The sequence below is a fragment of the Solanum stenotomum genome, unplaced genomic scaffold (assembly GCF_019186545.1).
Source record: "Solanum stenotomum isolate F172 unplaced genomic scaffold, ASM1918654v1 scaffold31991, whole genome shotgun sequence".
NCBI classification, from domain to species: Eukaryota; Viridiplantae; Streptophyta; class Magnoliopsida; order Solanales; family Solanaceae; genus Solanum; species Solanum stenotomum.
Genome location: NW_026031712.1, coordinates 30,193 through 45,104, shown reverse-complemented (window position 1 = coordinate 45,104; position 14,912 = coordinate 30,193). Strand labels below are relative to the sequence as shown.

The window sequence follows — 14,912 nt, the reverse complement described above, 5'->3', positions numbered from 1 at the left end:
GCCTGATTTCAAATGCGATAAATTGAAATGCGAAATTTATGTGGAAAGTAAGTTTGTTAAACATTCTTACAAGTCTATTGACAGGAATTCAAATCCTTTAGGCTTTAATTCACACAGATATATGCGATATGAAGTCGACATCATCTCGTTGTGGAAAAAAGTATTTTATAACTTTTATTGACGATTGCACTCAATTTTGTTATGTATATTTGCTTAATAGTAAGGATGAACAATTGATGCATTTAAGCAATACAAAAATGAAGTGGAGAATCAATTGAATCTAAAGATAAAAATGATTCGGAGTGATAGGGGTGGAGAATATGAATCTCCTTTTGTAGAGATATGTTTGGAATATGGTATTATTCATCAAATTACTGTACCCTATACACCACAGCCAAATGGTTTGGCGAAACGGAAGAATGGAACATTAAAGAAAATGGTGAATGCCTTGATAATCAGTTCTGGTTCACCACGAAACCTGTGGGGGGAAGCCATCCTTACGGCTACAAGATACTCAATAGGGTACCCCGAAGCAAAACACAATCGATTCCATATGAGTTATGGAAATGAAGGAAACCCAACTTGAAATATTTCAAAGTGTGGGGGTGTCTAGCCAAAGTAGAGGTTCCTTTACCCAAGAGGGTGAAAATTGGACCCAAAATAGTGGATTGTGTATTTATTGGATATGTTGTGAACAGTAAGGCCTGTCGGTTTTTGGTTCATAAATCTGATAATTCTAAAATTTATGTGAATACGATAATTGAGTCAGATAACGCTGAGTTCTTTGAACACATTTATCCGTATAAAATTGAATGTGAGTCGACAAGGGAAAGACCGAAACGACCACGGGAAGAATCAACGAAAAATACACAACCTAATGAGGATACTAGGCGTAGTAATCGCCAACGAAAATCCACTTCTTTCGGACCAGATTTTGTGGCATTTTTACTTGAAAATGAGCCTCAAACATTTAAAGCAGCTATGTTTTCGTCTGTGTCAATTTATTGGAAAGAAGCAGTCAATAGTGAGATCGAATCAATTTTAAGTAACCATACTTGGGAATTGGCTGATCTTTCTCTAGAAAATAAACCTTTAGAATCAAAGTGGATCTTTAAAAGGAAAATGAAAGCCGATAAGACTATTGACAAATATAAGGCTAGACTTGTAGTCAAAGGATACATACAAAAAGAAGGTCTGGACTACTTTGATACATACTCTCCAGTAACAAGGATAACATCAATTAGGATGTTAATAGCACTAGCGGCAGTGCATGATCTTAAAATCCACCAAATGGATGTAAAGACAGCCTTCTTAAATGGAGAGTTGGAGGAAGAAATTTACATGGAACAACCTGAAGGGTTTGTGGTTCCTGGTAAAGAAGAGAAAGTGTGCAGATTTGTGAAGTCGCTTTATGGGCTCAAGCAAGCGCCCAAACAATGGCATGCTAAATTTGACCAAACAATATTGGCAAATAGATTCAAGATTAATGAATGTGATAAGTGTGCTTACATTAAAAACGTTCCGAATCATGAAGTCATTGTTTGTCTGTATGTTGATGACATGTTAATAATAAGTAAAGATATTGACGATATAAATGCTACTAAGTGTATGTTAACCAGCAAGTTCGATATGAAGGACTTAGGAGTTGCTGATTTGATCTTAGGGATCAGGATTCTCAAAACTCCTCAAGGACTAGCATTATCTCAATCTCATTATATTGAAAGCGTATTGGATAAGTTCAAGTACTTGAATTTGAATGTTGTCAAAACTCCAATTGATTTAAGCTTTATATTTCAAAAGAATGTAGGTGAAAGTGACTCAATTGGAATATGCTAGAGTGTTGGAAAGTTTGATGTATATTATGAATTGTATACTACCAGATATAACATGTGCTATTAGTAAACTGAGTCTATTCACTAGTAATTCGAATCAAACTCACTAGATGGCAATGAAACCTGTGTTGGGGTATCTGAAACATACACAACACTATGTTTTGCATTATAATAAATATCCTATCGTGATTGAAGGATAGAGTGATGCAAATTGGATCACCGGGTCAAATGAAGTAAAATCCACAAGTAGTTATGTGTTCGCACTTGGTGGAGGAGCAGTCTCTTGGAAATCGTCCAAACAAACATGTATCGCTCGCTCCACAATGGAATCTGAATTTATTGCTTTAGATAAGGTTGTTGAAGAAGCTGAATGGCTCTAGAATTTCTTAGAGGATATTCTATTCTGGCCCAAACCTGTGGGACTTATTTACATACATTGTGATAGTCAAGCAGCAATAGGTAGGGCATGGAGCATCATGTACAACGGGAAGTCTCGTCATATACGACGGTGACATAACACCGTAAGACAACTGCTTTCTAGTGGAATTATCATAATTGACTATGTGAAGTCAAGCGATAATGTGTCAGATCCATTAACGAAAGGCCTAGTGAGAGAGGCAGTTGAAATATCATCTAAGGGAATGGGTTTATGGCTTAGGACAAGTCAGCATGGCGGTAACTCTATCTAGCAGATTGGAGATCCCAAGAGCTAGATTCAAGGAGAAGAACAAAGTTGTGACTGACGGTTCGACATTGTTAATCAACTCAATCCATTCTCATGATGAAGACAATGTTCAGGAACAAGGTTAAGACTTTAAGTCTTGTTAATGAGTTAATAAAGCTTAAAATTTTTAATGATTTGCTAAGTTTGGAAGATTTGACCAAATAGTGTATCTACGAGATGACACGGTTAGAAATCACCTATGTGAGTGTGAAGTGTAAGCCGCTTCAAAGAGAATTTTATGTCAAAAACCTATTCTCTATACACTCATGAAACCAGGAGGTGTTCATGTCTGAAACGAACACAACCGTAAGAACCATAAACGGTAAAGGTTAATTGTGTGACATATTGTTGTCTACGTATACACCAAAGCTCGACGGTTCAAAGATATCGCATCTACGGATTGACCGAGTATCTTTCGACATATGTTCACTACGGAAAGTCCAAGGGGAAACCTACTTATCCAGATGCAATTGATCCTTGCTTGTAAAGTACACACTCGTCCGTTCATTCCTTATGTTATAACCATTCCCCATTCATGTGGAGGATTGTTGGGTATATAGCAAGAGTTAATGGGAAATGGAGGGAAGATGAAAAGAGAGGAACTTGAAAAGTCCTCTTATGCTTTAGTAAAAAGGCATTTCTCCCTCATCGGTAGTGGAAAGAAAAATAGAAGAGTTTAAATAGAGAAACACTTCTATTAATTGTTAAAAGGGTTGGAAAGAAGAACCCCCTCACGCCGTCGTCGTCGTCGTCGCTCGGCTTCGGCTTTGAAAAATGATCGAGGGATTATTTTTGGACAAAATTTTGTTTTAATTATTTATTTAATTAATTAAAATTAAATGACCAAAACGTTTCAATTAATTAGTTTTTTGTGAATTAATTTACGTTCTTCTGTTTTTTCATTGGTTCATTAAACTTTGATAACTTTGTGTTTCTGCAAAGTTTGGTTTAACCAGTGGTACTGTTATAAACACAGATTGGGTAACACCAGAATCTACATCCTAACGGCAAATGATAAGAATAGCCGTTGTTTTTGAATGCTGCATATTCCTTTGTGCTGTCAGAAGGCAAGTTTAAGCTAATAGTGATTAATTAACCTATATTCTTCCTATCGAGTAATAATGATAGTGACGATAAAATCAAGAAGAATGATTATAGATGCCCTGTCCCTCTCTGGATGCTTTCATTATAGCCAAAAGAATGCATAGAATGGTTTTAGCTGAGGTTCTCCACTACTTTTAGCATGATCTCTATATGAGTTGACACTCTTAAATCTCATCAGAATAAAGATCCCAAAGATCGATTAGTAGTGCTAAAAAAAGAATCACACAAAGCTAGCCAAAAAATATCATTTTTGATATTTTTCATAATCATATAGGAATGAGTTCACTTGGATATTTTTGTGTCGAGTCGCTGGACCAAAACAGCATTTCGAAAAAGTTAACTCACTGAGCAACTTTAAAGCAATGCAGCATCAAGTAGCCACATCTGCAAGAAAATTAAAGTTAAGTCAGGTAGAGACGGATACAAGATTTAGCTAGGACGGTTTAAACCTTTATATGCTTACTGCAGAACCCTTTACACTTCTGAAATTACGAGTTAAGAATTTAATATTTGTTGAAATAATAGTGATACTTGATATATATTACATATATAAAAGCTTTGTGTTGGAAATGTTGGGTTCAGTTGAACAAATTGACTAAAGACTTAATACATAAACATAACACTCAAACTTGGCCTCAACTAACACGCTCAAACTTTGAGACTGCGCATCTTAACACCTCAATTTGATCTCAACTGGTGACAAAACACTCCAACTCGTCCCCACTGTGTATCGTGGACACCCGATGTTGACATGGCACATAAAATTTGGTGGTGTTTAGATGATCGTTTTGTAAGTTAGAGTTTTCAACTGACGCGGTTGAGATGAGTTAAGGTGTCTAAATGTGCATACTCGAAGTTTGAGTGTTTACTTGCCAGATAAGGTCACGTTTGAGTATCTGTTTATGTATTAGTATTTCATCCGCCTCTGGTGCCACGGGCTTTTGTCTTTTGACTTCTCGCATATGCTCCACAATTATGGTTATAAGTGGCAAACAACTCCCATCATCTAAAGAGGCAGATGAAGCCTTTGGACAAAGGGCTTATCTGAACCTTATATTTTCGACAAAGAGCACAAATATATATGTGAAAAATCACTACAACCAATAACTTTGACACTATAATGAGTTTGGTGCTAAGAACCTTAAAGGCTAAACCCATTACGTTTAAATTTTGAATCTGCCTCTGATCTTCTATGTTCGTTCAGCTTATGTTTCTACCACAACACAATAAGAGTAATCCTTTTGCAAAGGCTTTTAGGGACTATGGGTCCTTTGGCTCAACAAGACCGGAAAACTTCATTTGATGATTCATAAGCAAGGATCTATAGAATACATAAACAAAAGAATGGTCAAAAACAAACCCGAACTATAATTTTTTTCACGAGTTTCACACCCCAACTATCATTCGTTCCCTTTCCCTATCTGAACTATCATCATCTATGTATTAAAACATACCTAAACTATCGGTTGTTCCCTTAAACTACCTAAACTATCACCCTCGTTCAGGTAGGAAAAGGGAACAACTAATTGTTGAGGTGTGAAACTCACGAAAAAACGATAGTTTATTTTGCAACACCTCTGTGACTGACAAATACTTTATTTTGGCCCAAATAATTCTTGTAGCAAAAGCCAAACCATATTGTCCCACAAGAAAAAAAGTTACCTCACCCTGTTGGATATATAGTTCCAATGATAGTTATACCTCCACTTCCCATACAGAACCTGGAAAAATATAACAGTCAAATACTTTGTAATAGAACAAACATTGTGTAGCAGGACTACTTTTGAGCCAAATTGCAAAAGGCTGCAGCTTGACAAAACAAGAATATATTCTTAAAGACACCTACATCTATATTCTTTCTGAGCTTACTGAATAAACTCCCATAATGTTCATGCATAGGTTATATACTTAAGAAAAAAAATCCATTTTTTCATCCGATTCGTCTTTACACCTGAGCACTTTTTATGCTTATCTCAATTTCGATTGTTCTTTCGTGAGCATTAAGATACCTTCGTGACAAAAAAGGATTGTTGATTTCCTTAAGATATATCTCCTCATCATCCCTTGGTTAGATCTTAGTTACCAAAGGACGTATATATATCAGCTGAAATGGAAGCTAAACTGACTCCCTACGCTGTCAAGCTGACGATTCATTGATCTTGAAACACCTCCACTTAGTGGGGCAGGACAGTGAAGGGAGAAAATCATTATCCGCACCCTATATTTACACCAAACTAATGAAAACATTGACATGTATTTGCACCAAAGGACGTATATATATATATATCAGCTGAAATGGAAGCTAAACTGACTCCCTACGCTGTCAAGCTGACGATTCATTGATCTTGAAACACCTCCACTTAGTGGGGCAGGACAGTGAAAGGAATTTGCACCGGGAAAGATACAACCCAGAAGAACCACACCCCAAAATCTATCATTGAAGTGGTAGAGCCCAAGACTTTATAAGCCCCACATCAACTCGCCAATTTGACCAATGTGAGACTCAAGTCTCAAACCTTATAGTAGGCTATGCGACATCCAAGGCACGACCCCACATCAACTCCCCAATTTAACCAATGTGAGACTCAAGTCTCATACCCTGTAGTAGGATATGCGTCATCCAAGGCACGACCCCACATCAGCTCCCCAATCTAACCAATGTGAGACTCAAGTCTCAAACCTTATAGTAGCTATGCGCCATCAAAGGCACGACCTCACATCAGTTCCCCAATCTAACCAATGTGAGACTCAAGTCTCAAACCTTGTAATAGGATATCCGCCATCCAAGGCCGACCCCACATCAACTCCCCAATTTAACCAATGTGAGACTCAAGTCTCATATCTTAAAGTAGGATGTGTGCCATCCAAGACACAAACCCCACATAAAATTTAACCAATATGAAACTCAAGTCTCATACCTTGTAGTAGGATGTGCGCCATCCAAGGCACGAGCCCCACATCAGCTCCCTAATTTAACCAATATGAAACTCAAGTCTCATACCTTACACTAGGATGTGTGCCATCCCAGGCACGACCCCACATCAACTCCTCAATTTAACGGATGTGGGGACTCAAGTCCCATTTGCAAATAGCATCACAACATTTATGATTTTTTGGGGCCAAATTTCAAGATTGGACCTTTATCCCCATATTCCAAAATGATATCAAGTTATCTTGTACACTATCAAATTACAACACAAAAACAATGACACTCTCTTTACCTATCACTATCCTCCACTTTCTCCCAAGCTCAGATCCCCCTTACAAACTCCTCCAAACTCATCCATCTTTTTCCCTCTTATCCAAATGCAAAAACATGGAAGATCTCAAGAAAGTTCATTCCCATTTCATCAAATTTGGTTTACACAATACCCAATTTGCACTAAGCAAATTACTTGAATTTTGTGCCACTAATCCATATGGTGATTTCTCATATGCTTTATCAATCTTTAATACTACTGATGAACCTAATCACGTTATGTATAACATGATAATTAGAGGATATTCATTGAATTCATCTCCAAGTTTCGCCATTGATTTCTATGAAAAAATGCTTTTTTCGGGTAATCGACCGAATTCGTATACATTTCCGTTTCTTTTAAAATCTTGTGCGAAAATAATGGATACCCAGATGGGGAAGATGATTCATGGACATGTTTTTAAGCTTGGGTTGATGACTGATGTTTATGTACATGCTTCACTTATCAATATGTATGCTCAAAATGGTGAAATGGATGATGCAAGATTGGTGTTTGATAAAAGTTCTAAGAGAGATGCTGTGTCGTTCACCGCGTTGATTAATGGGTATGCGTTGAAGGGACGTGTCGGTGATGCTCGAGAACTGTTTGATGAAATGCCTGTGAGAGATGTTGTTTCGTGGAATGCGATGATTTCGGGGTATGCTCAGGTGGGCCGGTTTGAGGAGGCGTTGGTGTTGTTTGAGGAGATGAGAAATGTGAATGTGGAACCTTCGGTGAGCACGTTGTTGAGTGTTCTATCTGCGTGTGCTCGTGTAGGTGAACTTAAATTGGGGAATTGGGTGCGATCATGGATTGAGGATCACGGACTTGGTTTGAATATTCGTCTTGTTAATGCACTTATTGATATGTACGCAAAATGTGGCGATGTGAAGACGGCAAGGATGTTATTCGAGGGTTTTGAGGAGAAAGATCTCGTGTCGTGGAATGTTATGATTGGGGGTTATACACATTCTGGCTATTATAAAGATGCATTGGCTGTTTTTCATCGAATGCAGCAAGAAGTTGTCGATCCTAATGATGTTACGTTGTTGAGCATCCTTCCAGCTTGTGCACATTTAGGTGCTCTAGATCTTGGTAAGTGGATACATGTCTATATTGACAAGCATTATCAACACTTACAAAACACTTCTCTATGGACTAGTCTGATAAATATGTATGCAAAATGTGGAGCCATCGCAGCAGCAAAACAAGTCTTTCAGGGAATGAGAACGAAAACTTTAGCTTCGTATAATGTGATGATCTCAGGGCTAGCAATGCATGGTGATGCATATGAAGCTCTGGAGCTTTTCCGTAAAATGATAGAGGAAGGAATGAAGCCAGATGATATAACATTTGTTAGTGTTTTATCAGCTTGTAATCACGCTGGTTTAGTGGATCTTGGTCGAGAATATTTTAATACCATGATCCAAAGCTACAAGTACACACCAAAGTTGCAGCATTATGGATGTATGATTGACCTTCTAGGACGAGCAGGAAAATTCGATGAATCAATGACCATGATCGAAAGCATGGAGATTAAACCCGATGGTGCAATATGGGGTTCCTTGCTAGGTTCTTGTAGAATCCACAAGAATCTTGAGTTGGGTGAATATGCTGCCAAGAACTTATTTGAACTAGAACCTGAGAATCCTGGTGCTTATGTACTCTTATCCAACATCTATGCCGGTGCTGGAAATTGGGACAAAGTAGCATCGATAAGAACTTTTTTAAATGATCAAGGAATGAAGAAAGTTCCTGGTTGTACCTCCATTGAGATTGATAGAGTAGTCCATGAGTTTATTGTTAGTGATAGAACACATCCTCAAAGCAACGAGATTTATAAAATGTTGGATGAAGTCGATAGGCTATTGGAAATGGCTGGCCATGCTCCAGATACATCAGAGGTACATTATGAAATGGATGAGGAGTGGAAGGAAGAAAAACTAAATCAACATAGCGAGAAGTTGGCGATTGCCTTTGGATTGATCAGCACAAAGCCAGGGACAACTCTCAGGATTGTTAAGAACCTTAGAGTGTGTGGGAATTGTCATGAAGCCACGAAGATGATATCAAAGATATTTAACAGGGAGATCATCGCAAGAGATAGGAATCGATTTCACCATTTCAAAAACAGTTCTTGCTCGTGCTTGGACTATTGGTGAACTGATAAAGATCAAGCAGAGTGGATGGCTCCAGAATGCTCCCCATGGTACTATCAGTAGTTATAGACATAAATTATGCAAATACTTCTTCTGTAAAGATATTGCACTGTTTGAGAAAAGCGAGTTAATCTCTGACACGCTCACTCAACTAACAACTATTATCTCAGAAAGTCGTCACTCAACTTTGAGTATTGTTTTATTTTATTAATAATATACAAGTAATATACAAGGTAATTACAATACCATAGTTTTATTGGACAAAAACACCAGCCCCGAACAAACGATTCTTCTTTTTCTTGTTGTCATCGGTCTATATAATAGGATCAATTACCATGGCAAAGATGACATCTTTCAAGTTATTTTTGGAAAAAGTATAAGCATCTTTATCTTTATACATGAACTCAGCAACTCTTGTAAGATTAATTATAGGCATGAGCAAAACTCTTGGTACAATAGCCACATCCACTTTGAAATATTCTTCATTCAAATCCTTCCAATAATTTTGTATTATGTTTCTTATTTTTGTGTGTGCTTCTTCCTTCGTAACACCATATTCTTTCATATAACATTCAATACTTGAAGCTGCATCTCCTCTTTTTTGTTCTTCCTAACATGAATTTAAAAAAAAATAAATCAAATGAATGCGCGCACACAATCAGTCAAACTATGTGTCAAGTCAAACAACATCATATAAATTGAGACGTAAGGAGTATATATATATATATATATATACCTCATGTGATGAAAGATCATTGAGTAATCTCATAATGAGAGAAGAAGCAACAAGTATTGGAGGTTGAGTTGCTATCCAATCAAATGCATCTTTAGTTGCTACCTTTCCCATTGCTAACCAAGAAGTAGTTGCTAGCAATAGGTAACTACTTGATGGAATTCCATTCTTCATATATTGCTCCATTTTTGGTATTTTCTTCTCATGATACCATTTTGCCTCTTGAAAGTAAGCCCTCAACACCTTTTTCATCTAAAAATAAATAATAGCAAAAAATTAAAAATCGACGAACAGTTTTTTTTTTTTTTTAGAAATATTAAAAAATGTAATTACTTAGAATTGAACTCAAGTATTTTTTGAGACTTGAAATAATTCTGTCACTCGACCACACATGTTTGCTATTTTTTTTATTTATAAGTACCTCTATTATGGAATAGTTGACTAGGAATGACTTGTTTTCATTTGTCAACTCTTTCTCAATTTCATCATAAGTATCTAGAAGATCACGGTAAAGAATCTTCATATATGATGGTAATTGTTCTGAAGCATCAATATTCCACCTACATATATATAAAATAGCAATTATAATTAAAAATGTTGTAAGCTATCACTATATATATATATATATATATATATATATATTAACAAACATAATTATTACCTTTCAACTGCCCTTGTGAATAGTGTAAGTTCATTTAGTGTCCCATACATATCATATGTGTCATCAATAATACAAATGATGTATAAAATTTGTGTTTATATTTTCCTTTCAACGCTATACTGAGGCTCAAAATAGACGCCTAAACTCCAGAAGTAAGTCTCTACTCTCTACCAATCTGCAGGGGCGGCTGGTTAGGCTTAAGGAAAAGTCTTTGGCCTTAGGCCTCCAATTTTAGGGGGCCCCATGTTTTAGTTAATTAGGTAAGATTAAATTTTAAAAAAAATTAGAATGAAGACAATAATAAATGCAAACGGCTGGAAAAAAAATGCAAACGGTTGGGAAAAAAATGCAAACGGCTGAAGTGATATATATGAGTTATGACTCTGACTTTTTAATTTTCCAATAAAAAGTTGTGTTCTTTTTTCTTAATGTACAAGTTATTTTCTTTTTCCAATTTTATTTTTATATATTCTATCCTCCTCCCTTCCTCTCTTCTATTTATTCTCACTTCTTTTCTCTAAATTCTAATCTTACATCTCTCTTATTCAAAGCTTAAAAATTTACTTGTTCTATTGATAATTTATATTTTAAATTTGAAGAAAAATATATTGCACTAGCCCAAATCATTTAGAGTTGATTACTTCTTATACATAGTAGACCAAGCCATCTTTTCACTTCAAAATAGATTTGAACAATTTGAAGTATATGAAAATATTTTTGGTTTTCTATTTAGTGGGAAGAAATTGAGATCATTTGATGATGAGAATTTTAAAAAAATATTGTCTTAATCTTGAATGTTCCTTAAAACATAATACTCACTCCGATATTGACGGTTTAGACTTATTTTCTGAATTAAAAGTGTTAAGGGAAATCATAAAAGTAGAAGACAATACTCTAATTGAGATACTCAATCAAATAAAAAGACTTGATTCTTTCCCAAATGCTTACATTGCTTATCGAATAATGTTAACAATTCTCGTAACAGTCGCCTCAACTGAAAGAAGTTTTTAAAAAATAAAAATAAAAAAATCTTATTTAAGATCGACAATGTCTCAAGAAAGATTAAGTAGTTTGGCTATATTATCGATTGAAAAAGAATTATTAGAAGAGATTGACTACACAAAAATTATTAACAACTTTGCATCTAAAAAAAATAAAAAAATAGATTTAAAATAAAAATATTTATAATTTTTTTAAGGCCTCTCGTTTGAGTTTGGCCTTAGACCACCATCGGGTTTGAGCTGCCCCTGCCAATCTGTCTCTTATATAAGGTAATGCATTCACAAGTTCCAATTCTTTCCACCACCTACAATTGGACAATATTTGCTTTAAATTGATATATCATATTTTATATTATAAGTGGGAAGCTCCAAGATGTAAAGTTGAATTACCATTTTATCCCTATACTAAATAAAAATGTTATATTCATATTCTTTGATTATTTTATTTTAAAAAAATATTGAGCAGTAAACTTTTTTTACTATTAATGACTTGAGAATATTTGAACAGTTATGAAAATTAAATAATCTAAACGTTAAAGAAAATGGAGAGACAAACGTTAGTTAATGAGAGCAATTAGGTAGAGATTTCAGTTGCACATTAACCAAAATATAGTAGCATTACCTCTACATTGCTAGAATCTTAAAAGTTGTAGATTTCAATACATTGAATCCCATAGTTAATATATGTTATTTTCAATGATAAATACGTGAAAAGAAGCTAAAGAGACTAATTAATCATTTGAAGTGAAAGTATTATATAAAGCCAAGAATAATTTTCATTTCCCTTAAGTCCCCCTCTCCATTTTTATGGGCTCTAAAGAAGAGTATATCATTTCTTTGAGTAGTTTTTTCTCAATCAATATCAAAGTTAAAGGCTATTAAAATACGCTATGAACGTTGTTGGATTCATCAAAGAAATTTCTTAGTGCAGAGGAGCATTAGTTTTTTCAGTTGAAGAATATACTCATGGCACTTATTATGTTTCACTTTCTCATTTAAATATTGTAATTGTACTTTAGTTAGTTATTTTACTTTATAAGATTATGTGGGTAGATTGATATACCTTTCATTTACTTTTTATCGGAAAGGAGATATTTCGTAGAAGTTTGATTAATAGTAATGTTGGTAATTGTTGATATTCCTATCAAATGAATGATGATTGGCGGAGCCTCTTTATAAAAAAAATTTCAAGTAAACACAATAAATTAAAGGAAAACTAGAGTATTAAATGATCTACCTTCAAGATATATATTTTATAAAGATAAATCATCTTCCTAATTAGAGTTGACTGAATTTAAAAATTAAGTTACAAAGAATGATAGGCTTTGTACATCAAGATTTCTATTTTAATTTTTTGTTAAAGTAGATATCTATAATTTTATGATTGCTAAATGCTTATTTGTTTACCACAGAAATTGCTCTATGCAGTACAAAACATCTGCAAAGAAGAGCAAGATAATAAATAAATAATGGTATTTGCAAATAGTTTTTTAGATTTTGGATCTTAGAATCAAAACACCATATAGGAAACTTATCAATTTTAAGAACATGTAATTTGTATTTTCTATTTTATAACACATAATATAACTTTAAAATATTGTTTATATACTATCTTCACAAAAATATTTTTATTTATATGGCCATACGCGCGTCGCGCGTACCTAGAAACTAGTAAAATAAGAAACAACAATAATATACCTAGCTTAGTTCACACAATGAGGTCTAGAGAGGGTAGAGTGTACATAGACACCTTACCTCTACCTTATAAGGTGAGATAGAGAGGTTGTGATCACAAGAACAGTCTAGAATGGAAGTATAAGATACAATAGATAGTAACAGAAATAGTAGTACTACAACAAATTAATATTACAAACGGACTACACGAAATAATAGATAGTAACAGAAAAAATTAATGATAATTGCGCGTAACCAACTACATGCCTAGTGATATCAGATAGCTCCTTTTTATGCAATATTTGCAAGATGTTGAAGTCTAATTTGGCAACGTTTAGTAAGACTTGATTGTGATTTTGATTTTGTTGGTAAAATGATATGTATTTCTTTGTTTCTACCCTCACAATGCCATCTTTAATTGGAAACTTGAGTGCATTAGTGATTTGTTGTGCAAGTTGGGAGTTGCTCAATTTAGGCAAACTTAGTTTCAATTGAGTAATGGTGAAATTTATTGCTTCATCAAGAATTTATAATTCTCCATGTACTCTGAATTGTGCTACCTCATATAAGCTCAACATTCCTTGCACATCCTTAACCAATTCTTCCTTGAAATTTCCTTGGTCATTAGTGAACTTCTTAAATGCATCTGCTTCAAATTATATGTATATATATATATATATATATATATATATATATATATATATATTATGAGCAAGGAAAAAAGGTACTAATTATAAGTGAATTTTTTTTCCTGGTGTTTGGTTAGTTAGTAAGAAGAAAATATCTATTATCCCACAAGCATTTAGGTATATTATGAGAAAATACTATGATACCGGACGTGAATCCCCACCTTTTAGCAAGGATGCATACTTCAAGTGTGGGTCAAGATTAGGTCTTAGGTCGAGGTAGAAGTCAAGTTCTAGGTTTGATCATGGGTCTAGATAAGGGGTTAGGAGTCAGGTCCTGGGTTGGGGTCATGGGTCAGGAGTCATGCATGGACCCAAATCCTGACTCCTGACCCCGACTTTAACCCAAGAGTCAGAGTCCAATCTTGAGGTGAGATCGGGTGGCATGTCACGAGTCCAAGTTGAATCTTGGGCCTCAAGGCGGGGTCGGATGGTGAGGTTGAAAGAAAAAAATAATTTTTTTTCTAAATTTGAATGATACTTACCACATGAGACACAATAACCTTGTTGCCTAAGTAATCGAAAGCATAGAGCAAAAGCATGAAGATCACCAATTAATTCAATATTCTTCATAATGAGTGTACATGTAACTCAATGATTCATCAATCTCACTTTCAAAATGATAAGCTAAACCAAGACATTGAATTGTGTTGATGGGTTCAAGTTTTTCCAAAGAATTTGAAGGAGTCATCACTAGCATATCTCACTTTTTCTTTTAGGACTTCATGTTTCTTCTCTTCCTCATTGGCTCCCTATTTGAGAATTAATATATATGTTAATCATGATCATATGAATTTATTTAGTATATTGATGGTATAAAAAATATTTATTTATTTACTTATGGGGAGATCAACATAGGCAAGAAAATGGTCTCCCCAAACATTAGGATGATGATTGCCAGAGCGACGTGTAATTATAACCTTATGATCCACTGCAACGGTTTGTGTGCACAACAACATTTTTCACAAAGAGTTACAAAAGCTGTTTGGTAAAGGAAATATATGAACCAAAATTTGAACAAACATGAGTTGGGTCAAAAACTTTGTATAGAGAAAAGTATAATGCATATTAAATTGACAATATTGTGGAGAAAAGTATA

At 34.8% G+C, this 14,912-nt stretch overlaps 1 protein-coding gene and 1 pseudogene across 1 annotated transcript; one reads left to right on the top strand and one right to left on the bottom strand.

The window, feature by feature from the left end:
• The first annotated feature begins 6,753 nt into the window (after positions 1 to 6,753).
• LOC125852069 (pentatricopeptide repeat-containing protein At1g08070, chloroplastic) lies at positions 6,754 to 9,263 on the top strand. Its single transcript, XM_049531799.1, has one exon. The coding sequence runs from the start codon at positions 6,866 to 6,868 to the stop codon at positions 9,059 to 9,061; it is 2,196 nt and encodes a 731-aa protein (XP_049387756.1). The 5' UTR covers positions 6,754 to 6,865; the 3' UTR covers positions 9,062 to 9,263.
• Positions 9,264 to 9,371: 108 nt separating this feature from the next.
• Positions 9,372 to 14,772, bottom strand: LOC125852067 (terpene synthase 17-like; annotated as a pseudogene).
• Between the last annotated feature and the right edge of the window lie 140 nt (positions 14,773 to 14,912).

Coding starts and splice junctions, on each gene's coding strand:
- LOC125852069 (XM_049531799.1), top strand. CDS start 6,866: ATGACACTCTCTTTACCTATCACTATCCTCCACTTTCTCCCAAGCTCA.